Raw genomic sequence first — 27,996 nt, 5'->3', positions numbered from 1 at the left:
GGAAGTCAACAAACACGGCATCTACCTGGGAACCCGTGTTTATGGCCCCCTGAGTCTCGTGGACGAATAGTGCGAGCTGGGTTTCAAACGATCGTCTTTCTTGAAACTCATGCTAATTCCTGCAGAGTAGATTTCTCGTCTCCAGAAAAGTCATTATACTCGAACATAATGTGTGTCCAAAATTCTACAACTGATCGACGTTAGAGATATAGGTCTATAATTCTGCCCATCTGTTTGCCGTCCCTTCTTGAAAACGGGGATGACCCGTGCCCTTTTCCAATCCTTTGGAACGCTACACTCTTCTAGAGACCTACGGTACACCGCTGCAAGAAGGGGGTAAGTTCCTTCGCTTAATCTGTGTAAAATCCAACTGGTATTCCATCAGGTGCAGCGGCCTTTCCTCTTTTGAGCGATTTTAATTCTTTCTCTATCCCTCTGTCGTCTATTTCGATATCTACCATTTTGTCATCTGTGCGACAATCTAGAGAAGGCAGTACAGTGCAGTCTTCCTCTGTGAAACAGCTTTGGAAAAAGACATTTAGTATTTCGGCCTTTAATCTGTCATCCTCTGTTGCAGTACCATTTTGGTCACAGAGTGTCTGGACATTTTGTTTTGATCCACCTACCACTGTGACATAAGACCAAAATTTTCTGCCACTTCAGTACATAGAACTTTACTTTCGAATTTATTGAACGCCTCTCGCATAGCCCTCCTCACGCTACATTTCGCTTCGCGTAATTTTTGTTTGTCTGCAAGGCTTTGGCTATGTTTATGTTTCCTGTTAAGTTCCCTTTGCTTCCGCAGCAGTTTTCTAACTCTGTTGTTGTACCACGGTGGCTCTTTTCCATCTCTTACGATCTTGCTTGGCACATACTCATCTAACGCATATTGTACGATGGTTTTGAACTTTGTCCACTGATCCTCAACACTATCTGTACTTGAGACCTAACTTTTGTGATGAGCCGTCAGGTACTCCGAAATCTGCTTTTTGTCACTTTTGCTAAACAGAAAAATCTTCCTACCTTTTTTAATATTTCTATTTACGGCTGAAATCATCGATGCAGTAACCGCTTTATGATCGCTGATTCCCTGTTCTGCGTTAACTGTTTCAAATTAGTCGGTTCTCTGTTTAACTGCTCAAGGTAGTTTTCAGATAATGCTCTTAAAAAAATTTCACTCGATTTCTTGTCCCTGCCACCCGTTATGAATGTTTGAGTATCCCAGTCTATATCCGGCAAATTAAAATCTCCACCCAGAACTGTAACATGATGGGGAAATCTACGCGAAATATTTTCCAAATTATCCTTCAGGTGCTCAGCCACAACAGCTGCTGAGCCAGAGGGCCTATAGACACATCCAATTACCATGTCTGAGCCTGCTGTAACCGTGACCTTCACCCAAATCATTTCGCATTTCGGATCTCCGCCAATTTGCTTCGATACTATTGCACTGCTTATAGCTATAAACACGCCTCCCCCTTCACTGTCAAGCCTGTCTCTGCGGTATACATTCCAATCTGAGTTTAGAATTTCATTACTGTTTACATCTGGTTTCAGCCAACTTTCTGTCCCTTGTACTATGTGGGCACTGTGACCGTTTATTAATGAGAGCAGTTCTGGGACCTTTCAATAGACGCTCCTGCAGTTTACTATTAGCACATTAATATTGTTATTCCCTGTTGCATTTTGCCTACTCCTATCTTGCCGCGTCTTGTCGGGCCTAGGGAGGGAATTCTCTAACCTAAAAAACCCCCATGTGCACTCCACACGCACTCTGCTACCCTCGTAGCCGCTTCCGGCGTCTCTAGTGCACGCCTGACCTATTCAGGGGGACCCTACATTTCTCCACCCGATAGCGGAGGTCGAGAAATTTGCCCCCAGATCTCCGCAGAATCGTCTGAGCCTCTGGTTTAAGCCCTCGACTCGGCTCCAAACCAGAGGACCGTGATCGGTTCTGGGAACGATACTACAAATAGTTAGCTCCGATTCCACCCTGCGAGCGAGGCTTTCCGCCTTCACCAATTCAGCCAACCGCCTGTACGAACTGAGGATGACCTCTGAACCCAGACGGCAGGAGTCATTGGTGCCGACATGAGCAACAATTTGCAGTCGGGTGCACCCAGTGCTCTCTATCGCCGTCGGTAGGGCCGCCTCCACATCTCGGATGAAACCCCCCGGCAAGCAGACAGAGTGAACACTGGCCTTCTTCCCCGACCTTTCCGCTATTTCCCTAAGGGGCTCCATCACCCGCCTAACGTTGGAGCTCCCAATAACTAATAAACCCCTCCCCCGTGTAGCTGCTCGGACCTTGCTGAAGGAGCCGCCACATGTCCACTCACATTTGCAGAGCGGACACTGGGGGGGGAGTGAGGATATCGAGCAGCATACATAGCACACGTCTGTTGGGCATTTTCATCACAATAGCCATACATCAACACAATATCGACCTTTTCCGCAATTGGGAAACGGTCCATTTTAACACGGGTAATGTATCACGAAGCAAATACCGTCCGCACTGGCGGAATGTTACGTGATACCACATACTCATATGCTTGTGACTATTACCGCACCATCTATCACAAAGCAAAAAAAGTGGTCCAACTAAAACATTCATATTTCTTTACGTACTACACGAATATGTAATAAAAAATGGGAGTTCCTATTTAAAAAAAAAAAACGCAGTTGATATCCGTTTGACCTATGGCAGCACCATCTAGTGGGCCAAATATAGCACCATCTGGTTTCCCCCTTCAAGCTAGACGAGTTTCGTTCTTTGTAGCTTTTTCGTTTGATGCTTATTTCGTGCGATATTTGGATCAGTCACTATCAATGGACCACCCTGTGTGTCATACAAAGGGACAACACCAAAGCTCTCTCTTTTGCGAATTGTTTCCGCATTTGGATAGTTTTCTTTGCAAAAACAATAATGCAAATGCTCCCCCCTTCTCACATCCAATTGCTGCCAGTCCCCGAAGTAATATTTGTTCTTGGAAAAGTGGTACTAAACTGTTAATGCTTTCGCTACAGTTACTACTGTTTCCAGTATTTATATCACTTATTGCTAAGCATTGGATTCCATGCCATATGAAGACCCCTTACGATTTGTGTCTCACAATGAACGCAACAAACAGGCCGGTTAGATGTAAGAGGGCCCTAATTTTGCCACAATAAATAATACTGTGTTAGGCAAGGGCAGCTGTAGCTGTGGGTGTGATACAAAAGCTTGCGATTTATAACAGATGCCTGTTTGTTTTACAGAATGTCATGAAATAAAATGAACTGATGGGGCTCTGCTACAATTTGTGGCGAAGAAAATTGAAGTTACTTTATAGCCAAAGAAAGGTATAAAGCTGATTCATGTTCCACATTTTCTGTGGAGTAAAGATCTAGAACAGTGTCTCCTCTGCCTCATTACAGCCAAATGAGAAGCTGCCTGATGAAATAAGTAGCATCAACTGTCAAATCAAAAGCCTTGCAGAGAAGTACGAGCAACTGAGATTATTCATTTTAGTTTTCACATTTATATTTGGAGGAGGGTGAGGACTGTATCTGGTTTTACGGCCCAAACATATTTTACTTATGCTGTATGTAATTTACTCTTTCACTGCCAGTCACGATGCTTAGGTGATCCATGTTTCGGTCATAATTAGGTATGTTTGAAAACTGTAACAGAACTCAGAGAATGATATAGTCTTTTCTACAAATTTAATTTATTTTTATAATATAATGACGAAGTACATGACTTGTTTTACATGTACAGTAACTTAAATATTAATAATAATATAGTAGAACTATTTGATTTATGTGTCTCGTGAAGTAAATATTTCAAACGAAACTATCGTCGCAGTTATAGTAACTTATTTATCTTAGGATATAGTGCCCTACTATATTGCAACTTATGGCCGTGTACTTCTGAAATCTTTGAAATATGCATTAATAATAATAGTCTAAGAGATTATTATTAAAATTTCACAATTAATGAACACAGTCTGATTGTACAACTTTAAAAATTGGTCATTTCTATAAAACTGCACACAAAATCAAATACTACTAAACTGCATTAAAAGAAGATATAAAAAGGTCTTAACACCATTCTGACAGCCATGGCATGCGACTAGTATCACACATGCACCATTTTTTGTTTCTTTCTGCAGTTTATTCAGTATCATAATATGTTGTCCTGCAACAAAAAATGGTCTCACTGTACAAGTGCATACTGTTCAAAACACTTTAAATATATTTTAAAACAAATCCATTGTGAAATAAATATCTATATGAGCACAGACCACCACTTACGGGATAGAGAAAACATGAGTGGTAGACATATCGAGAAGAAAGATTACCTGCCAAGCTACTGACAAAGTCCTTCATACGGCTAAACAGACACTCCCATCTGTAACACTGGGAGTTTTTGATGGTGGTGCTGGAAGAGTGAGTAGTTAAGTTTACCAAAGGATGAACTTAGAACGCGGTTTAGATAACAACCTTCCTCTCTTCAGGTGAGTAGTGATCCATTCTCATACACATAATTACACAGGAGACAACACACTAATACTGCCTAAACACACCCTCTAGCCTTGATAATGGCCTTTATTTGGCAAGTAATATGAGTCCATAAGTTTCTTCAGGAATGCCATATTCAGTTGAAGTCATTCATTCATGATTAGATACCGTGAAAGCTATCAAATTGCTGGGATGTTTAGTGCTGTGTCTCACCTATGATGGTGGGACCCAAAAATAACCGGAATTTCTTTGTAGGAAACATGCACTTCATTGTTTTTCAAATACAACCGTAATCTCCTTCAAAGTACGCTCCATTAGCATTAATGCACTTGTCCAAGTATGTATTTACTCCAGTGGTGGAGGCACCTATAAATTAACCCTTCAATACCCGCTAGAAACTTTGTGAAATTTGCATTTTATGTCTTCAACATCGGCAAAACACTTCCCTTTCAAATTTCTTTTCATCCTAGGGAACAGGAAGGAGTTCAAGGATGCTTTTGATGAATATGATGCATGGATCAAGGTGGTCGTCTTCAGTGAGGACAGAAACTGGCGAACACTAAGAGCCATGTGTGTGGGAGCGTGTCACAATGCAGGAGCTTCTCGCTGCATGCAGGAGCTTCTCGCTGGAATTCCACACAGGCATATGTTTTCACATCAAACATCTGCACGCCCATTTCACAACCTCCAAATAGAATTGTAAATTTACTGTCTAGTTTTGAGGAACAAATTCTGTGTGTGTAGTCCCTTTGATGACAAAAAATAGATCACCACCACCTTGACATTTGATTTCTCCTGCTGAGTTTCTTTTTGATGAGGTGAGCCAGTTGACTACCATGGAACTGACTTATTTACTGTCTGGATTGTACCCACATAGCGCCATGAATCTTAGCCTGTGACGATTTTATTGAAAGAAATTGGATCATCTAAGAATGAGTCCTTATTTCATGACAAGCTTGAATGCGATGATCCTTTTGATATCCAGCAGGAAGCCTCAGCTCGTAATTTGCTGCCACTCTTTGCATCCCAAAGTCAATGGTCAAAATGCATTGAACTGAGCATCCAGAACATCCCAGGTAAGTCCTCAAGCTGGTTGATTGTCCTGCGTCAATGTTCATTGATCAGATCATGGATTTGACCGGAGTTGTCCAAGCTTTGAGCAGCTGAAGGGTGACTGAAACGGGACTGATATTTTATGGCCATTTCTTCTTTTTTAAACTGAGAAAAACCATTCATAATTTGAGTTTTGCTAAGAGTATGTTCTTTGTAAGCTGTCTGAACCAACACAACAGTTTCCACTGAGTTCTTGCCGAGTAAAAAACAAATTTTCACAGTCACACATTGTTTGTAAGAAGTAGCCATTTTCTCATGTCACATCTGCACTGTATGCACACTCACAGAACTGCCAGAGAAACCATACAACCATACTAGTCGCTGTCTGTTGACACTGCCTGGTGGCTTGACTTGGTAGAGATCCTACAACAGCCCTTGGGCAGTGCAAAGTGGTACTTCAAGTACACAAGCTTTATAGTTAATTTTGGGTCCCCGTTCATAGTGTTCCAAATAGTCCCAAACAATTTCTTTGGGATTATGACTGTGCAATTTAGCATACAAACTGAGGAACGGTACAATGCTCGCACATTTATCAAACCACAAATTTATGTGTACAGGGCTGTTGTCATACTGGAGGAAGTTACTGTCCGCAGCATGCTTATCATGAATATATAGGAAAAAGAGCAGAATGATGAAGAAAGTGCATTCATGTTCACGGTAACCTGAATGAGTGGGTGTAGATCTTGCACAACTATCTCAAAACATCACAGAACAAACACTGTGCTGAACTTACTCTGTGTTCCATGTCTGCTAGCAGTATGCCATTCCTTGTAGACATATTGGGCAGTTGATATACTGACTAATAAGGCAACTTCATTCAAGGCTATGTCATAAGCACATCCAAACACAATAGCTTCCTTCTGGCCTTATGCAATGCTGTCATGAATTTACTTCGAGAGCATGTAAGACTTCAAACTATCTAGCCAAGTGTAAAATAGGAAAAGGATTCACAAGAACTTAATATTCTAAGAAAGACATTAATACAGTAAAGGCTTACTTCATTTTAGAGGGCCTAATGGTTTTATTTTGTCTATTTGGTAACTTTCATTGAAACCTACCTCTTCTTGCCTTTCCCCCGCTTACTCTGCCTTTTGGCAGATTGTTCTTCGGCGTATCTATTTGTGTGCGCTGGATCAGTTCTCAATTCACGCACGTTGAGGTTTTTAGCCTACAACAAAGTATTTTTTACATTCATCTACAAATATAAAACCTTCAATTTTTGTAGTATTACTCTTTTCTGCCAAACAAGTTTATAAAACTGCATGTGACCCACATGAAAAATGGGGCAGGGTGCCTTAGGACTACTGTATATTTTTTATGATGTGTACACGAGTAACTGTTCATCGAGCAAATTTTGAAAGTAGGTCTGTGAGTTTGCAGATAGGAATGGTTTTCTCAGAATACGCAGATATAGAATACAAATTTGAGGTCTGTGGGTATTCACAGCAGCAGAAATATAGCCTTAGACTCTGCCAAGTAGCCCCAAACTCTTTGAAACACACAGGGATATAATGTTATGTAATTAATATGTTCATTTGCTTGTAGGTACATGTCCACAGTCCTGATATACATGGAAATCCTGTACAAGAATACTGTAGCACACCACTAGAGGAGATAAAAGACACTGGAGAAGTCCAATTGCATACTATGTGATAATTTGTTTCAAAGGTTACAGAAATGTTGAGCATTGGGCCAATCCAGAAGGGTAAAGAAGCCATCTAAACTGATCTGAAGCAGCTGCACAATAACCCACTTTATTGATGGGCTGGACCACTTTGTTTTGGCTAGTGGTGTGCTAAAGCACTACGGCGTTGGGATTTCAATCTGCACCACAACTGCACAACTAAAGAAGAAATTACATAACATTATTTTTCAAAGTGATTATTAAAATTTTATGACTACCCCTTGTACACTTCAGTCTGAAACTACCATATGGTATGTATGCATCGTGCAATTAATGTTCCTGTATAACAGATAATCATTAAAAATGTAAAGTTACGCAAACAATCAAACCTATAAAAAGAATAATGAGAAATGTGGCTTACACAACTAACGTCGAACTGGTGTAAAAGGTACTACATTCATGGGTATGAAAATGATTAGCAAATTAGTGCCTCTGCTCACAGTAGGTACATGCAATAGCGTCTACACTGTATATCCAAAGAAAGATGACACAAAGTGTTTTTCATTCAGAAATCTCATCTGGATGTTGGGTGATGATGAGAAAATCATATTATAACTCATGTCAGGAGAAACCCTACCAGCAAGTCACAGTTCAGCAGTGATATGATCAATGCTTAATATGACTGCAGTTTATTGTTCCGTAACATTGCTTATGTGGTTTGTCGAGATTCCATGACTGTCAGGCAGAGGTAGAATCGATGGGTTCAGAAGGGTCATAAACGAACTCAACGGCCTGACATGATTTAGCACCCGAGGGGACATACATATTGTTAGCTTCGCCGTGCAGGATCGTACAGGTGTGTCACATACTTTTAGTCAGGAAATGGGCTTGTTTACAGCAAGACAAGTTTTACACAGTCAGTGCAACAATGTATGGAGCACCATGGACAGTCAGCACAGTGCCCAGTGTTCCAACAGTGGTATACCTAAAGAGAACACTAGATACAGGAGTGACACCATGTCTCTGATGAGTCTTGGTTCTGCATACAGTACCATGATAGGCGTATCTGTGTGAGGAGGAGGAGGAGGATGAGATTAGTGTTTAACGACCCGTCGACAACGAGGTCATTAGAGATGGAGCGCAAGTTCGGGTAAGGGAAGGATAGGGAAGGAAATCGGCCGTGCCCTTTCAAAGGAACCATCCCGGCATTTGCCTGAAGCGATTTAGGGAAATCAAGGAAAACCTAAATCAGGATGGCCGGAGACGGGATTGAACCGTCGTCCTCCCGAATGTGAGTCCAGTGTGCTAACCACTGCACCACCTCGCTCGGTATTGTGTGAGGAACTGTTGTTGCTTGACTGCAGTTATCATCATCATCACAAAAGCCCAATAACTGGCATGGTATGGGGTGATCTTTGTTGCACAACATTTTTCTGATGTGTCAAGGCCAGTGGTGATGCCATATCTTTGATGTACAAGTGAAGATATCTTTCAACTTCTTACTGTAACGCAATATGTGCAAAACTGAAGGACAAAATTAACTTTCGCAAGACGTGTCACTGCCAAGTTACATAGCTCAATGAAATTTGGACCGTACATAGAAAGAACTGCTATATTATAGCGCATAAAGTAACTGAAAAAAAGTACACAATAATGCAACAAGATGAACAGAAATGAAGAGCAGAATCTATTGCAGTTACATTTTTTCAAGGCCATGCAACTTCACAGTAGGGCTTAACAATGATGAAACTGTCTTGGGTAAATTAATTCAGAGGTAAAATAGCCTCCACTTGTGGCTCTGTGTGGAGACTACTCTGGAGGATACTGCCATCAGGAAAAACAAAACTGGCATTCAATGAGTTGAACTGATCCTCTAATCTGATAGCAAGAGCGTGCAAGGGCACTTTATGGGGGTGATTCTGGTTTCAGTGGGTCACATGTTTTTCATCTGACGTATGCCTGAGGCGTCGTGCAGTGATGCAAGATCTCCATTCGACATGCTTGTTTTGTCATCAGTATTTCCTCTGAGCCTGCAACACTGTGCACCGCACCATGGAGACACTTCTAGCGAACTTCTGTAGTTCGGGCTTCTTGACAATCTTAAACATGTCTCTGATGTCCATACCAAGAAATGAGAAAGTTTGCACAAGTCTGTTCAAAGCCACAACATTATCAAGTTCCAGGATACTGTACTCAAGCTAGTCTGTGGATAATAAATCCAGGCAATGTTCATATTTGGAGTTTTATTCTACGAAGTTTTTCTGGTATTTGGGGAGGTCTTGTCTGACCAGTGTCAGGGTCAAATGCCAAGAAATTTTAAGCAAGACAGGACTCCCTCACAAGTGGTAACCCTGCTTTCAAACTGGAAGAATATACAGTTGCTGACAATCAGGGCTGCTGCGCCAAAGGTGCAGAGTTATTAAACAGCAATGTTAAGACTTGCAGAGTGTTTTATTATTATTATTATTTTGTATAGGCCAACAAAGGACCATGACATTCAACTATTGAATTTGGAGTGGGCTTTGACGTTTGCCGAGTAGTTACGCATCCTCTGGCTGTGTTGTTCCTTCCTCTCCTGTGTCCAGAGGACACCAGTCTTCTTTCTCGATAGTCTGTCCTGGAACCTCTTTTGTCTAAGCTTCTTCCTGAGTATTTTCTGATCCTTCACGTTTCCTTCTGTTACTCCTAGTTCCTGAAGATCTTGCTCCACTCCCATCAACCATGGTGACTTTGTCTTCCTCTTTTGCCAGTAACAGAGAAACTGGTTGGACAATCTGTCATGATGCAGCCTGTAAACGTGTCTATAGAATGCTAAACGTCTTCTCCTAGGTAAATCTGTAAGTGTTTCACTGTACTTGTAGAGCTCTCGGTTGGGTCACCTTCCTTGACTGACCCCAGTATCTTCCTCATTATCTTTCTCTCCTGGATTTCGAGGTTTTCAGTAAATCCCTTCCTATTGAGCATTAAACATTCTGAAGCATATAAGGCTTCAGGACAGATGACTAGGTCATCAGCAAATGCCAGGCAATCAACACTGAGCCCATTGCACTTATGTCCCAGAGAGATACCACTTTGAATCCCTTCTCGAGCTAACTCCTTCCGCCGCTCTCTTATTACCTTTTCCAGAGTACAGTTTAAGAGGAGGGGGGACAGACTACCTCCGTGTCTTACTCCCAATTTGATTTCAAAACTTTCTGAGAGGGTTCCTCTGAATTTTACTCGTGACCTGGTGTTGCTTAAAGTCTATTGGATAAGGCTGTGGGTCTTCTCATCTAGCCCTAGTTCTTGCAGGATCTTCATGAGAAAAGGCCTACCAACTGAGTCATATGCCTTCTTGAAACCAATGAAGATAATGACATATTTCTTATCAGCCAGTTTTACTTGCTGTAGCACTGACTTCTGGTTCAGTATCGGTTCAGTACAAAAGCATCCTTTACTAAATCCTGCCTGGCATTCCCGTAGCCGTGGGTTCAGTTGAGGTTTGGCTCTGTTTAGAAAGGCCTTGGAGAAAATCTTTTATGTGAAAGGTACCACTGAGATTCCTCGATAATTATTGATGTCAGTCAAGTCCCCTTCCAGTCCCTAATTAATGTTTGCGTCTCCCAAATGTTCTTTTGAGATTTCTGTCAACTTGCTTACAGTCTTGTCTCCTTCCATAGTTCAGCCACTACTGAGTCTTCTCCTGATGCTTTGTTCTTTTTCAAGGACGGGATGACTTTTGTTACTACTTCTTTTGCCGTGGGTTGTGAGTTTGGAGGCTTGGTGCTGTCCTGGTAATCAAATAACGTGTCAGGTGATTCACAGTTCAGGAGCAATCTTCCAGTCATCCAGGATTTTTTCGGTTTGCTAGATGTTTTGGATTATTTGAGTGATTTTTTTTAGTGAACTTTGGGATAAATTCTTAAAGAGTTCTGCTCAATTCCGTCCACCCCTGATGTTTTATTGCTTTTAAGTTTCTTGATGTGCGCAGAAAGTTTTTCTTGTGTTGGTGGTGATGAGTTTTGTGGCGAGATTTCTGGCTGCACTTTTCGGAATCTCTCTTTAGGTTTGAGACAATTTAAAAAGCTGTGAAAAACATGTGGCTAGTAATTTTCTTTATCTTTTTTGGTGTGTATATATATATATATATATATATATATATATATATATATATATATATATATATATATATATATATAAACACGTGGAATGTTTCCCACATACCACGTGGGAAAAATATATCTAAACAAAGTTTATGTGATTTACCTAACAAAAGCGCTGGCAGGTCGATAGATACACAAACATACACACAAAATTTAAGCTTTCGTAACCAACAGTTGCTTCTTCAGGAAAGAGGAAAGGAGAGGGAAAGACGAAAGGATGTGGGTTTTAAGGGAGAGGGTAAGGAGTCATTCCAATCCCGGGAGCGGAAAGACTTACCTTAAGGGGAAAAAAGGACAGGTATACACTCACGCGCGCACACACACATATCCATCCGCGCATACACAGACACAAGCAGACATTTGTAAAGGCAAAGAGTTTGGGCAGAGATGTCAGTCGAGGTGGAAGTACACAGGCAAAGATGTTGTTGAAAGACAGGTGAGGTATGAGCGGCGGCAACTTGAAATTAGCGGAGGTTGAGGCCTGGCAGATAACGAGAAGAGAGGATATACTGAAGGGCAAGTTCCCATCTCCGGAGTTCTGACAGGTTGGTGTTAGTGGGAAGTATCCAGATAACCCGGACGGTGTAATACTGTGCCAAGATGTGCTGGCTGTGTACCAAGGCATGTTTAGCCACAGGGTGATCCTCATTACCAAAAAACACTGTCTGCCTGTGTCCATTCACGCGAATGGACAGTTTGTTGCTGGTCATTCCCACATAGAAAGCTTCACAGTGTAGGCAGGTCAGTTGGTAAATCACGTGGATGCTTTCACATGTGGCTCTGCCTTTGATCGTGTACACCTTCCGGGTTACAGGACTGGAGTAGTTGGTGGTGGGAGGGTGCATGGGACAGGTTTTACACTGGGGGCGGTTACAAGGGTAGGAGCCAGAGGGTAGGGAAGGTGGTTTGGGGATTTCATAGGGATGAACTAAGAGGTTACGAAGGTTAGGTGGACGGCGGAAAGACACTCTTGGTGGAGTGTGGAGGATTTCGTGAAGGATGGATCTCATTTCAGGGCAGGATTTGAGGAAGTCGTATCCCTGCTGTAGAGCCACATTCAGAGTCTGATCCAGTCCCGGAAAGTATCCTGTCACAAGTGGGGCACTTTTGTGGTTCTTCTGTGGGAGGTTCTGGGTTTGAGGGGATGAGGAAGTGGCTCTGGTTATTTAATTCTGTACCAGGTCGGGAAGGTAGTTGCGGGATGCGAAAGCTGTTTTCAGGATGTTGGTGTAATGGTTCAGGGATTCCTGACTGGAGCAGATTTGTTTGCCACGAAGACCTAGGCTGTAGGGAAGGGACCGTTGATGTGGAATGGGTGGCAGCTGTCATAATGGAGGTACTGTTGGTTGTTGGTGGGTTTGATGTGGACGGACGAGTGAAGCTGGCCATTGGACTGTCCAATCAGGAATAAGGCTAGTGAGTTTGAAAGTATCCAAAGAAATCTGTCTCATTCTTGAGTTGGGTGGCATTCAAGAATGGACGTTCTATTCTGGTGTCAATTAACACACATCTTGCTGAAGTTTTGACACCTTTCCTAATCCTGACCCTTGAAGCTGGCCGTTACTCTTGTCCCAAACCACTGCTTTACCCATTTCTGGACACAGTGATGGGTAACGTCGAACCTGACTGCCACTTCATGAGCACTAAAACTATCACACTGCACGAACCTATGTATTCTGACACATGGCAAGAAATGACTGTTTGTCATACACCTGTCTGTGGCACAGTGTGTTATGTTCGGTATACCTTGGCTGTATTCATAAAGCTTCGACACAGATTCGTTTTTATTTGTTGATGCAAGGCAGAACCATCTTGGCCGTTCAAAAAGAGAAAACCAAGCATTATATTGTGTAAATAAAACAATATGTGATAGTTATAGGTGTTAACAGAAAATCAAAACAAGGCAAAGTTGTTGCACTAATAAGGGAACAAATACATTGCCCACAAGTGTCCTATATGTTGTGCTGCCACTGTTGCCAGTGTGTGCTATATTACCACGGGTGCAAGCTGTACATAACCAGAGTATTGGATCTTATCGAGACACACATGTACAGTGTTTTTTGTCAACTGTACACAAACTCTTTGGGTTCTTCACACAGATTTCAGACTCTACAGCTTTGGGCAATCAACTTTTTTTGTGGTGGTAGGTGATTTATTCATAGAGAGACATTAGCAGACTTATTTTTGACTGATTGTTGGCTTGTCATGTCTACCTCAGAGTTTCTAACATGTTTCATTAAAGTCTTTGAGGAGATTACCCACTTTTGTGGATTGACAGCATGTTTTGGAAAGTAACTTAGTGTGATGCACAAAGACAGCAATCTTTAGTACCTTCATGAAGTAACATGCTGTATTTGGAAGCATATACAATGTTGGGACAGTGTTGACAACAGCAGAATGTAATGCAAGAAATTTTCACTGCTATCTAGGATAAAGATAATCCTAACTCTGAAAACCCGTCTCTATTTTTGTAAGCCCACTGTAACTCTAAGCATTGGTAGCTTACTGTGAAGTGCCAGTAAGCATTTTATTAAGTCACAATCTCAACTAATGGCAAATGTGAAGAGAAAAATGTTTTATTTCATTTGTAATTTCTCTGTAGCACTTAGTTACATGCCTTGAAAGTGCCTTAACTACACTACATCCCATGTTATAGTGCTCCTGAAAAAGAAAAGCTCACCTTGTTTACTCTTTCTTCAAATTCCCGTATTAGTTCTTCACAATCCAAGTTCTCTTCTGGTTCCCAAGTATCTTGGGAGTGTGGGTATCCTCGCCAGTGGATCAAATACTCTTTTTTTCCATTTCTTTTGTGGTGCACTTCCATTATCTTCTCCACCTTAAAAAAGTATTTATTAAATACTAAATCTGCAATTTGTGGCAAGAAAAGTCTATACAAAATTAACATCTTAAGCTAGTTTAACAAAACACAAAAACAACTACAGTTTGAAAGTGTGCTTTACATAGAGCTGCAACCATTCTGACAACAATACAATGGGAAATCAAGAATTCAGATACATGATAATCCAAAGTTATAGTACCCACCTGGGCACTCAACAAGTAACGTGTCATTTGTTTAAGTATGAAAAGGAGCTGTATAGATTAAAGCAATGGGTTCTGATGGGTTTGTACTTTAGAGTTTTAGGTACATACCCCAGAATAGAATGAATAAATTAAATGAAAGAGAGCAGGCTAAACTAACTTACAAATATTATACAATTCAGGAAGAACAGTTTGAAACAAAAGAAACAAGGAAAAGATGTAACTAAGCATATAGGTATATAGATTTTCCTCCCTCACCTGATCTCCCCCCCCCCCCCTCCCCAAATTCCATTTTTCTCCCCCATATCTTCGAGATCATCACATATGACATGCATACAGTAACAAAAATCTGTAATAAAAACTCAGGGCTTAGAGACTTTCAATTTATTATCCAGTACATTCATTTTGTTATCAGAATCCATTGGTGAAATCTGATTAACTAGAAACTGTGCTAACTGCAAACTACCTGCAATATAAAACTTCGTTATCGTTGTTCTAAAGTAAACATGTACGTAATCGCTAATTTTGAGGTAAAGTAGATCAAATGCATATACAAATAAGTGAAGTATCCCCACAGCTATTGTTGGAAATGTGTTAGCAACTTTTGCATTCATTTAGTTTTAGAGTAATTAACATTATTATAAGACATTGGTACTGAAGCAGGATCTGATATTCTGGCAAAATAGACAGCATAATTCCATAGGAATTATTGTCGTATCTAAAAGTTCACTTTCAGAAGGGTGTGTCTGAACTATTCAGTTAATCAGGAATATCAGTGTTTAATCGTAACTTGTAAACTGACAGTGGACAACAATATCAGAGTAGCATTGACAATTGCAAACTTGTAAAAAGTAAATTTCGGGAGCCATTTTAGTCAGCCTGCGAAGGTAATGATATAAGCAAGATGTGTGTTCAGAATTACTGCATAATGTATGCTGACCAGTTAGTGCAAATCACAAGTTGTAAAAGCTGCTGAGTTTTATCTAAATTCATGTTTGAGAATTCATTCAGTGACCGATTTTCCATAATTGAATGAACTCTCAATTGTTTTCATGACCAGTGTTAATGTTCAATAATGCTTACTGTGACAACAGGATCAGACTGTGAACTATGTTATTTCCATATTATACTTACTGTGCATGGCATGTTCATTCTGATATTACTACCAATTTGAAAGGACCATGTAATTGGAGAATGAGTTAACGATTCACTTGCCACACACAAACTTCTGGATCACTTCATTGTTACGATAGTGCACTCTAATAATCTCAATATGGATCATCAGTTGAGTACATTATGTGTTTGTCTGTTTTGTTTTAGGGCACAAGAAGAACTAGGGTCATGCGCGTCCACATCAGAAGTGTAGTACACAAAGACATAGAGAGGAGCTAAAAACGACAACATGTTAATCCCAATTGATGGAAGAGAAGACAGCTAAAAACAGGCATTTGGAGAAAGGGTTATAAAATACGCCACAGAGAAACAGAGGTCATGAACTAACAATTAAATAGCTTTTTCCATACTGCTACGATGGATAAAAAGTAAAATATGTTCAACAGCCTATGCTTTGTTGGCTAAAACAGGCGGTAATTCATACAGCAAACACAAACGAGAACTAAATGGTTCCAAAAAAGGGCATTCCATCAAAAAAATGTCAAACCGTAAAATGTTGAGTGCAACGAACACAAAGTGGTGGGGGAGCATCACTTGACAAATGGCGCTGGCTAAACAAACAGTGCCCTATACATAACCTAGCTAAAATGATCTCCTAACGGGAGATCTTTCAAGCCTCAGGGGGAGGCTTAATGACCCAGGCTTGTTCCCATGAAGGGGTGTCCAATGGTGATGCTGAAGTGACACCGCCTGCTGACAGATGGCAACACAGAGATAATTGAAGGGAGTGTAAGAACCAGCGGGGTGAGGTATGGGGATGCAACCTTCGCTTCAGCGTCAGCGGCCTCATTTCCTGTCAGATCGACATGACCAGGAACCCACGTAAACAAAACAGTGGCACCATCAAGAGTAAGCAAGTGACAGCTTTCCTGGACCTGTTGCACTAAGGGACGAACAGTGTACAGCACACAGAGGCTTTGAAGGGCACAGAGAGTTGGAGCAGATGACTCAGTTGCAAAGCCTGTGTTGCTGGATGTACTGTGTGGCCTGATACAGAGCAAAGAGCTCTGCTGCAAATACTGAGCAGCATTCCAGAAGCCGAACCAGAAAAATGCCACCACCAATGACGAAGACAAACCTAACATCACTGTCAGTCTGGGAGCCAACAGTGTACATAAAGTTACTATCACGAAGTTCTGTGCGAAGGTTGTGAAGCTGAAGGCTATACAGCGAAGCTAGAGTAGCGTCCTTAGGAAGCGAATGAAAGCCGAGGTGAACATAGGCCGCCACACGAAGCCAAGGTAGTGAAGGGTTTACACCCACCAGGAAAGTTGCACGCAGCCTGAAGTTCAGCTGCAGGAGCATGAGCCAAAAGCGAACTCCAGGAGGCAACAGAGAAGAGGGATGCACTGAGATGGCATAAGAGGAACAGACATGCAGTTGCATAAACGAAACACCCATAGTCTAGTTTCGAATGGACAAGGGATTGGTACAAATGAAAGAAAGCGGTTTGATCTGGTCCCCAGAAAGTACCACTGTGGCCATGTAGGACACTGAGGGATCGCGTGCAACGGGCTACAAGGTAAGACATGTGGGAGGACCAAGAAAGGTTCCTTTCGAGCATGAGCCCCAGGAATTTCGTAGTTTCAACTAGTGGAAGAGCAACAGGCCCAAGATGTAAAGACGGTGAAAGAAACCAATTGCGCCACCAGAAATTCGTACAAACTGTTTTGACAGTGGAAAAACGAAAGCCATTGTCAGTGCTCCATGAGTAAAGGTGACTGAGACATAGCTGAAGATGCCGCTCGATGAGACGAGTCCGTGAAGAACTGCAATAAATGGCAAAATCATCAACGAAAAGTGAGCCGGAGATGTCCTGTGGTAGACAAGCCATTATAGGGTTAATGGTTATAGCAAAGAGGATGACGCTCAGGATGAAACCGCAAGGCACACCGTTTTTCTGGATAAAAGTGTCCGACAAGGCAGAACCCACACATACATTGGAAGCTCAGTCTTTTAAAAATCCCTGAACAAAACGGGGCAGGTGACCACAGAAGACGCGTGTGTAGCGAGTACCGAGGATACCAGTCCTCCAAAAGGTGTCATAGGCTATCTCCAAATCGTAAAATACGACCCCTTCCTGGGATTTCCACACAAAACCATTCATGATGTGGGTGAACAAAGTGACGAGACGGTCAACTGCAGAACGGCGTGCTCATTTAAAATCAACAATGATTAAACTGCCTGCAACAAAAGGCACTTCATATGTGACAGCTCAAAACTGACATTACTTCTCAGGAAATGATAACGTCCATATTGTTAACACAATAGCACTGAGACACAACAGGACTATCTGGTTGTTCAAGAACTGTTACAGTATGTGGCCAGCTGTTTATCTGTGCTGAAATTAATAGTGAATGAGGCTTGACCTGGCCATAAACTGTAGGTTATTTAACAAAAAGTGCAATTACAGTATGTGGACTGAAATCTTGCCTACTTTAGACAATACTTTTCAGCCAGATTCAACAGAGGCGCAGCTACCGAAGGCATATTAGCACAGGTAAAAGCACTACGCTTCATTTGGTGCCCCATGGGTTTGCAGCACGTCTTAAGAACTCATGTAACAGTGCAGTGGACTTTAAAATTATTCACAGTGGAACTGACGAAGTGATTGTTAAACAGTGAAAAACAATCGTGTGGCATATAAATTAACTGAATTTACATGTAAAAAATAAGTAGGACAGTGCACAGAAAATTTTATGAACTTTGGAAACTTTTAATTGTTTGGAATTAGGCACAGAAACTGATACTATTATGGAGAAAAAGCTTGACATACGGGAAACATTGTACTGCCTGAAATCAGCAGCACTGACTATCCTGGACAGCTGCCAATCAATGAAGTCACATCCCGCAGCATGACAGCTGAATGACTCAAGTCAGAGCAAATGTAATCAATGCAATATGCAGAACCAACGTGAAGATTACGAGCTGCAGCAATTAGCAGACGATGACACGGCAGCCACAGTTGGTGACGGAAAATCATCATGGTAAGAGTGTTTGTATCATTGAGTGACTTATTTGTTCAGCCAAAATGAGTAACCCAGAAGTTAAGGACATTGCATTGAGGGTAACAGGACAAGAAGTGTCAGTAAAAGAAGACAAGAAGTCATTATTGGTACAGTTAATGACACTGCAGGAGAACTTTGTTAGAAAGTTAATGAGTAATACTGGAAGTAGCATTAAATATGTTAGTTTACATTCAGAAATAACTCAAATGAATACAGACTTCTGAAGGTAAATTTAAGTCTACAGAATACAAATAACAAATCAGATAACTGGATTAAGAATACAACCAAATGAAGTGTAACAGAAAATTCTGGTTCAAATTTAGAAAATTATGTCACTGATGAGTTGCCAGATGAAAATTTGATTAAAAACAAATGTAATAAGGGCGTGGAAGTAGTTGATTTTTATCAGGATAATTTAACTGATGGAGTAAAAACTTTTTCTTTTGGTGACGATAATGAAATGATTTCCGAATTAAAGCAGATAACTGCTGCTGATATTAGAAAGTAGAAGTAGGTAATGAGAATGTTGATGTAAGTAGTGGTCCATTTGAGGGTGCTGAGATGGCAAGCGTGCAGAAAGTGAATGATGGCAAGCGTGCAGAAAGTGAATGAAGCTGTTGGCAGAGCAAATGATTTGGAGCAGGAAGCTAATGACAAAGGAGAAAGTGAGTGAGTGATGCTTTGTAATGATGTAAAAGAGCAGCAGTTGTTGAGATTAAGGCAGATGTTGTGAAGAGAACAGAGTCTTTACCAGTAATAAATGAAGTGGTTAGCCAGGCTGACGAGTTTACTGAGGGAGAGGTGTGTAAAGTGTCATCAATTAGCAGTAGTGTTGAAGAGCTTAAAATGACTGAAGTGGAAACAAACAAAATTGACCAAAAGTATAAAGATGTGTGTGAAATTGCGAATAAATGTGATACCAGTATGAACGGTATCTTGGTGGTTATTGAATCAGAATGTGTGGAAGTGATGAGTGATACTCCACTAAAGTAGGTAATAGTGTGAATGGATGTTAGAAGGTTAAAGAAGATGAGACTGATAATCAACAGTATTGTAGGTGCTCTGCCACAAATTGAACTTAGGGTAAATAAGATTGAAAATTAATGTGACAAAGTTTTTGATGAATGATTACCCAAGTTGTTGATCTGGGTGTAGTGCAAACAACTATGGGCTTAGTGTGATGGCGATGAACTGATTGTGGATGCAGTGCAAGTAAGTAATGTTAATATCCAAGATCTTGGACTATCAGAAAATTGTTGATGTAGATACTGATGTTCTTGATGTGAAAGGAGAGTGTTTACAAGTAGTAAATGACACTGTTGATGTAGTTGCTGTTCTTGATAGCAAAGAATGTAAATCTCTAATAATTAGTAATAAGGTACGTGAAATGAAATGTAACAAGTGTAAATGTATTGTGGCACTGATGTGAGAGTTAGGTGAGAAAAATCATAAAATTAAAGAAATGTGCTGCATTTCTGTGATAGATATGTGCTAAGCGTTAGAGACAGACAAAGAAGTGAACAGTTCACAAACAGCCTATTTAGCAAGGAGGTGCAAAATGTTTATTTTCCATGTAAATTTGCAAAAAGTAATTTTCAGTGTCAAGCTTCAAAAAGTAAATTTCTATACTTGTACTTTTCATGTAGTTTTCAATGTGGGTGTACTGGAAGTAATTTGTAGTAATAATCAGGGAGGAAGTAGCACTGCAAGTGCAATGAGAACAATTCCAAAAGTGAATATCAGAGAACTGAATGTGAATGTCACAGAACTGAATTTTAACTTGAATATAATGGACATAGTATTTGTGTGGGGTTACATGTACAAAGCAGTGTTTTGGCAGATGTTCTGAAAGGTGGGTCCAGTTAATTGTGAACTTACCAGCAATTGGGGGTTTAGTAATCTGCACTGAATTCCTTATGGGCGAAATTGCTTACCCTAGCTGGGTGTCTCACTACTCCTTTTTCCTAAGACACTCAATCTCTTCTACTATTCAGTATGTATCTTTTAAGTTGATCAGTAATTTTCTTCGACTTATGTATGATCTTTAGTATAGTAATGTATTTGAGTATAGTTTTTCTGTGCTATGTGTTTATACTGGATTAATGATAAGTAATGGAGCTACAAGAGGATGCTAGCAAGTATAAAATACAAGACATATATGGTATTTGGTAGAATTGATGGGAAGATGGATTTCTTTTGATTTAAAGTTGATCAAGAATAATTTTGTTTCACCATTAATCATCCAACAGGTAAGGTGAATGAAAAATGGGAAGTCTCTTAGGGTACGTGAAAAAAAGGGCAATGAACAAAACACACAAACACACACACAGAATTACTAGCTTTCGCAACCGATGGTTGCTTCTTCAGGAAAGAGGGAAGGAGGGGGAAAGACGAAAGGATGTGGGTTTTAAGGGAGAGGGTAAGGAGTCATTCCAATCCCGGGAGCGGAAAGACTTCCCTTAGGGGTAAAAAATGGACAGGTGTACATTCGCGCGCACACACACACATATCCATCCGCACATACACCATTTTTGCTGATTAATTAGTAGCAGTAACTCAAAAAATAATAACAACATCCTGACAACAGTGGACGATTTGATGACTTTTGGGAAATTTTATGAGAATTAAATTTTCTGCTTGAGTGAAGGTAGCGATCTAATTTGAGTGGGGCAATGTAATGTTTTGAAGCAGCTTCCATCCCCTTAATTTCATGTAACTAGTAATTATGTAATGGTACTGTGATCATGGTTTTGTTACCTTTCTACTGTGCTTAGTCATTTGAAATGCTAGATTGGGTATTTGATCTTCGAATCCAGAGAAGTGGGACAATGATTTAAGTTTAAGCACAAAAGTACATGGAACAGACTCCATTCTCTTTATGCTACCTTTATAAGTAAACTTTCGTGAAATGTTAAAAATATGTTGCAATATCAGAGAAGGAAAGTTGCTACTCACCATATAGCAGATATGCTGAGTCACAATAGGCACAACAAAAAGATTCACACAATGCAGGACTAGTTAAAGACCTCCTCTCCTCCTCCTAGTCCCTACAGGGGTCTCCTCCTGGTACCTACAGTGGAAACAATTTTTCGCCACCAACCCAACCAATCTGACTCAACCAAAGACCATTATTGAACCTTGCCTTACTCAGTTCACTCACCTATCCAACTGTGACCCACCCCCACTACCAACCGAAGGGGGGGGGGGACCACCTGTGCCTTATCTTTCGTCTCCCACCACATCTCAAAGTCCCAGTCCGACCACATAGGAGCAACATTCTCTGCCAGGGTTTTGATTTCCTCTCGTCGTGCCTTGAAATGAGAAATGTCCTGCCCACTATCCTTCCTACCCCTCCTACAATGGTATTCCGCCGTCCACCAAACCTACACAATATACTCGTCCATCCTTACACAATCCCTGTGCCCAATCCCCTTTCTCATGGCTCATATCCCTGAAATAGACCTAGATGCAAGACCTGTCCCATACATCCTCCTACCACCACCTACTCCAATCCGGTCACTAACATCACCTATCCCATCAAAGGCTGGGCTACCTGTGAAACCAGTCATGTTATTTACAATCTAAGCTGCAACCACTATGCTGCATTCTATGTAGGCATGACAACCAACAAGCTGTCTGTCTGCACGAGTGGCCGCTGACAAACTGTGGCAAAGAAACGGCAGGGTCACCCTGTTGGTGACAATGTTGTCCAAAATGATGTTCTTCATTTCAATGATTGCTTCATAAGCTGTGAAGCAAGCCATATGGATCCTTCCCACCAACACCAGCTTTTCTGAATTGCGCAGGTGGGAACTTTACCTGCAATATGTCCTACATTCCTATAACTCTCCTGGCCTCAACCTTCGTTAGTCACTGTTCTCACCCATCCAGCCCCCGTTAGTCACTGTTCTCACCCATCCAGCCGCCTCCCTGTTCCCATTCCAGCACTACACAGTTGTCATTTCACTGCCATACCCAGTCTTTTAATTTCTCTCCTTTCCGCTACTTACCCCCCCCCCCCCCCTCCTCGCCCCACATAAACTTTACTGTCCACCACTCCCACCATACTATCCCTCCGTTGCGTGTGTGTGTGTGTGTGTGTGTGTGTGTGTGTGTGTGTGTGTGTGTGTGTGTGTGTGTGTGTTTTTGCTGACAAAGGCCAAAAGCTATAATTGTGTGAAATCTTTTTGTTGTGCCTATCGTGACTCAGCATCTCCGCTGTACGGTGAGTAGCAACTTTCCTTCTCTAGTATTGTAAAATTCCATCCTGGATTTTCCATTGTTTGAAAAATATGTTGTGTGTATATGTAATGAATATGTCTTCCAAAAATGAAACTTTCTGTTGTATGTTTAGTTATGGTAATTATTTGTAAGATGTTTCATTTTGCTTTCCATGTACAATGATGGAGAATATGTTTCCCAGAACACTGGCGAAATTGGAGGACATAAGGCAACCATTTTGACCTATAAATGGCATGGAGCCAACTTCAGCTAAGTGAAACAATGAAAAGTCTAATTGTATAAGAAAAATCAGTGATTAGGCTGGAAGATGAGGAATTCCTTCCCTTTTTTTCCATTGCTAAGTCTGTGGCCAGTTCAGGCAACCAAAATAATTTTGAATTTGTACTTTTAACTATTTTGTAATATTCTGTTTGTGGCTGGTTAGAAATTACATAGTCAGCTATTTGCCAAATATCTGTAAATATAACCTCGTGTGGTTGTGTAGTGAAGGATGTGTATTTCCCCCTGCTCTGTTTTTATTTCCCTCCAAAATTACATTTTTTCCCCCCAAATATCTTTGAGATCATCAGATATGGCATTTGTACAGTGCCAAAAATCTATAATAATAGCTCAAAGCTTCGCCAACTTCACCTTATTGTCCAGTACATTCATTTTGTTAATCAGAAGCTAATGGTGAAATTTAGTTACCTAGAAACTGTGCTAATTGCAAAGTACCTGTAAAATAAAACTACATTATTATGGTTCCTATATAACGTGTTGCTATATTTCATGTGAAGTAGATCAAATGAATATACAAATAACTGAAGTATTCCTATAGCTAATGTTGGAGAGACATTAGCAACTTTTGCACTCATTTAGTTTCAAAGTAATTGGCATTTTTATCAAAAACATTGTTACTGAAGTAGGATCCAATATTTTGGCAAAACAAACAGCATAATTCAATAACAATTACTGTCATATCTAAAAGGTCACATTCAAAAGAACCTCTCCTCACTATTCAGTTATTCACAAATGTAAATGTTTAACTGGAACTTGTAAACAGAAAGAGGACAAAAATATCTGAGAGTAGTATTGATAATTGTAACCTTGCAAAAGGAACATTTTGGGAGCCATTTTAGTCAGTCAATCTGCGAAGGTTATGATATGAGCAAGATCTGTGTCCAAAATTACTGCACAACGTACACAGACAAGTTAGCACAAATCACAAGTTGTAAGAGATGCCAAGTTGTATCTAAATTCCATATTCGAGAGTCTATTCAGTAACCGATCTTCAGTCATTGATTGTGAACCCTAATTGGTTTTTATCAACTGTGTAAATCTTCCATAATGCTTACTGTGACAATAGGAACAGGCTGAGAACTGCTTTATTTCCAGATTTCATTTACTGTGCAAAGTGTGATCTTTTGATATGGCCACCCATTTGGAAAGGAGAGTGTAGTTAGGGAATACATTAATGATCTACCTACCACATGCAGTAAACTTCGAGATCACTTCACTGTCAGGTTACTGTACTCTAGTAATCTCAATATGGAATATCAATGGAGTGTAATATGTGGCTAGCTCTTTACCTATGCAGAAATTAATAGTGAATGCGACTTTATCTGGCCATAAACCACAGGTTATTTAATAATGAAGTACAGTTAAAATACTTGGACTGAAAACCTCTTCTGGAACACATCATTTATAATAGGCCACTATAGACAACCACTTTTCAGCCAGATTTCATAGCGGCGTAGCCATCGGAGGCATATTAGCACAGGTAAATACAGCTATGCTTCAAAGACAAGGACACTCCATCACAACAGGACATTTACAGTGAAAACAAAAATTTTTCAAGAAATTTAAAATTGTATAATAGACTGAACTACTCCTAATGGGTATAAATTTATTTTAGTCACTAGTTATGCTACAGTGTGCCATTTGGAACTTTGCCGCCTTGTTTCCAGGTCATATTTGAATATCCAAGTTTTGTCTCCTATGATAATTTCATCAAAAAGGCAGAATCTTCTTCAATGCATTGCAGAAGATCTTCGCAAGCACATTAACCTCTGATTTTGGTCATCCATTAAGACCTTCAGGACAAGTTTACTGCAGATCTTTCGCACTACCAAACCTTCAGTGATAATGGTGTGCACTGTCATATTATCAGCACCAATAGTGCTCCTCAGAAAGAATGTGGCCTTCTCCTTAGTGACTGCTATTTGAGTTCCTGAAGCATCTTCATAATACCTGCATGTTTTTCGAACCCACCAGTAACAAATCTAACAGCCTGCCTCTGAATTGCTTCGGTGTCTTCCTGCCTTATAGCCACGATTCACATCCCTTAACATCAAATAAATCACAGGCAAATGAAGATTAAAAAATGTATAGCATTGGGAGGAAAGTGTACAGTTGGGCATTAACTGAGAGGATTTGTATTAAAGCTTTGATGTTATCTCCATTTTTACCTCATATGAAGTTTCGTCAGGATTAACACCATTTTCAGTTTCTTCACTGCTGACTGTTCCTTCTTTCTTTCCTTTAGCTTTTGTTCTGCCAGTCTTCACATTCTCTTCTTTTACAGTGGGCTCCTAGAAGAAACATAAATGAAATGTGAAGTGTATAGAGATTAATAAAGTACCTAACACACGGCAGTGTACAACATGACACTGGGAGAAAAAGGAGGGGTGGGATAGAGGGGTGGGGGTGGGGGGTAGGGGGGTGGGGGGGGGGGGGGGGGGGAAGGTTGAGTTAAGTTTCTTTCTGATAGGTAACTATCTACAACAGGCAGCAGTTCAAATCTTTTTTTACGACATTTTATACCAATTGTTGTGTGTGCTATGCCAAGCAGCATAGTTCAATTGAGAAAACAAAGCATGTGCACAACTGCAACACATATATCTACTTTTTCTCATCTAAAATAATCTTAGTATCTAATATGATATGGTTAAAATCAATGGATTTTATCCTCAGTTTTAAAGAATGTCATGTTCACCAAGTCCATGAGGAAAATTACAACCACCTGTTGCAATGTAACACAGACTTTTTTGCACTCACTTCAACTATGCCTATATGGTCCAGGACACACAACGTACGCCACAAAAGATCCATGCGAAAATTGGTTAAAACTGCTGCTTATTACAGGCAGTTATTGAAACACTATCTACAAGCACGCTCTGATGTCTGTAGTAATTTAATACAGTTATGAAATACAAATACATTAATTGGCAACTACTATAGTATGTAACACACACTGGTAGTAGTCCTCACAACACATTGAAAATAATTTTCTCTAAATGTCCTCAATTTGCCTGGATGCACTGCTAAAGGCTCAATGGGAAGGTTTCTGTAATACATCTTAACATATCCTGCAGAATGGTGCTTATTTCACAGCAAATGGCAGTCCTAAGTTCACCAACTGTCTGTAAATGACTGGAAAAACCCTTTCCTTCACATAAACACATAGGAAATAATCGATAGCTGTTGAATCTAGGGAACCGGATGGCCATCACCCACTGATGAAGTGGGGTATCACCTGGTTTGGAAACGATTGAGTGCAGCCATAATTCAGTGTAGTGTGTAAACCGTTCACTGTCTTGTTGGAACCAAATGTTATTCTGCAACATTTTGCAGAAATGACTTGCATTCAGTGTAGTGTGGATCCAGTATCATCCTCAAAAAAATATGATCAATAATCTCATACACCAACTGTACATGATATCACAACATTTGGATTCAACAAGTGCTTTTCGTTAAAATGTCTTAGATTTCCTGAAACCAGTAATGGAAGATTAGCTTATTAACATATCCAGTTGTGCTTCATCTTATATTTGTGGTTGTTGGAGAAATTGTGTTTCTCGGTTAATTATTGCAAGAATGCCAACACAGTTAACAAGTACATTTTCACTATAAATGTCTCAAATCTTGAACCACCTGCAGTTTACATGGATGAAACTTCAAATTATACCGTAGGTGGCCCAGTGAACATTTGGGACTGTACTCTTATGTCATGCACACTTACTCCATGTTCTCACATTTTTACCCAGTCTGATGACTTATTGTTCAAAATATCACCAATGGCTCTTTACTGTCTCAACTGCATGCAACTACTGATCCACTGCGTGCAGCCATAAAGTCATCACTGTTCTGTATCAATGCCTATTGCCCCTTTGCGACAGAACCAGTTTGGATAAAGGCTTCCAGTGCCCCAATTAGCAACTGCACACAGTACCGTTCCAAGGTACATTAATTGCTATATTTCCTATTTAGCGATGTATGCATCCGCAGCATTCAAAGCATATTTCGTCAGGATTGCTAACTGCAACTGGTAGATAAAATATATTCCACTATGCATATCCACAAATGCACTTACGAGTGGCTTCTGGATATCACAGCATGAACAAAGGCAACTGAGAAAAAGATGTGAAGACACAGTCTGTTATGTAACGTGTAGCCCAACGAGTACCAATAATGTCAGTTTTTCTTTCTGTGTTCTACATCTACATCCATACTCCGCAAGCCACCTGACAGTGTGTGGCGGAGGGTACCTTAAGTACCTCTATCGGATATCCCTTCTATTCCAGCCACATATTGTTCGTGGAAAGAAGGATTGTCGGTATGCCTCTGTGTGGGCTCTAATCTCTCTGATTTTATCCTCATGTCTCTTCGCGAGATATACGTAGGAGGGAGCAATATACTGCTTGACTCCTTGGTGAAGGTATGTTCTCGAAATTTCAACAAAAGCCCGTACCGAGCTACTGAGCATCTCCCCTGCAGAGTCTTGAACTGGAGTTTGTTTAGCATCTCCATAACACTTTCGCAATTATTAAATGATCCTGTAATGAAGCGCACTGCTCTCCATTGGATCTTCTCTATCTCTTCTATCAACCCTATCTGCTACGGATCCCACACTGCTGAGCAGTATTCAAGCAGTGGGCGAACAAGCATACTGTAACCTACTTCCTTTGTTTTCAGACTGCACTTCCTTAGGATTCTTCCAATGAATCTCAGTCTGGCATCTGCTTTACCGACGATCAACTTTATATGATCATTCCATTTTAAATCACTCCTAATGCCTATTCCCAGATAATTTATGGAATTAACTGCTTCCAGTTGCTGACCTGCTATATGGTAGCCAAATGATAAGGGATCTATCTTTCTATGTATTTGCAGC

At 40.5% G+C, this 27,996-nt stretch overlaps 1 protein-coding gene and 1 non-coding gene across 6 annotated transcripts in view; both read right to left on the bottom strand.

Annotated features, from left to right (window-relative positions):
• Positions 1 to 3,688: 3,688 nt before the first annotated feature.
• LOC126355163 (heterochromatin protein 1-like) overlaps positions 3,689 to 27,996 on the bottom strand; it is a 108,897-nt gene continuing 84,589 nt past the window's right edge. For 3 of the 5 annotated variants that reach the window (XM_050005372.1, XM_050005371.1, XM_050005375.1), the window contains 4 exons: positions 25,292 to 25,414; positions 14,063 to 14,218; positions 6,675 to 6,784; positions 3,689 to 4,180 (listed from right to left, as the gene is read on the bottom strand). In XM_050005372.1, coding sequence (XP_049861329.1) covers positions 4,156 to 4,180; positions 6,675 to 6,784; positions 14,063 to 14,218; positions 25,292 to 25,414 — 414 coding nt within the window. In that variant the 3' untranslated portion in view covers positions 3,689 to 4,155. The remainder of the gene's footprint in view (positions 4,181 to 6,674; positions 6,785 to 14,062; positions 14,219 to 25,291; positions 25,415 to 27,996) is intronic. The other 2 variants (XM_050005373.1, XM_050005374.1) reach the window with 1 other exon arrangement.
• Trnav-cac (transfer RNA valine (anticodon CAC)) lies at positions 8,495 to 8,567 on the bottom strand. Its single transcript has one exon. It is a non-coding gene; the product is annotated as a tRNA-Val (tRNA).

This window comes from Schistocerca gregaria, chromosome 3, assembly GCF_023897955.1.
Source record: "Schistocerca gregaria isolate iqSchGreg1 chromosome 3, iqSchGreg1.2, whole genome shotgun sequence".
NCBI lineage: Eukaryota > Metazoa > Arthropoda > Insecta > Orthoptera > Acrididae > Schistocerca > Schistocerca gregaria.
Note: the sequence above shows the minus strand (reverse complement) of the source record. Positions and strands in the feature narration are given on the sequence as shown.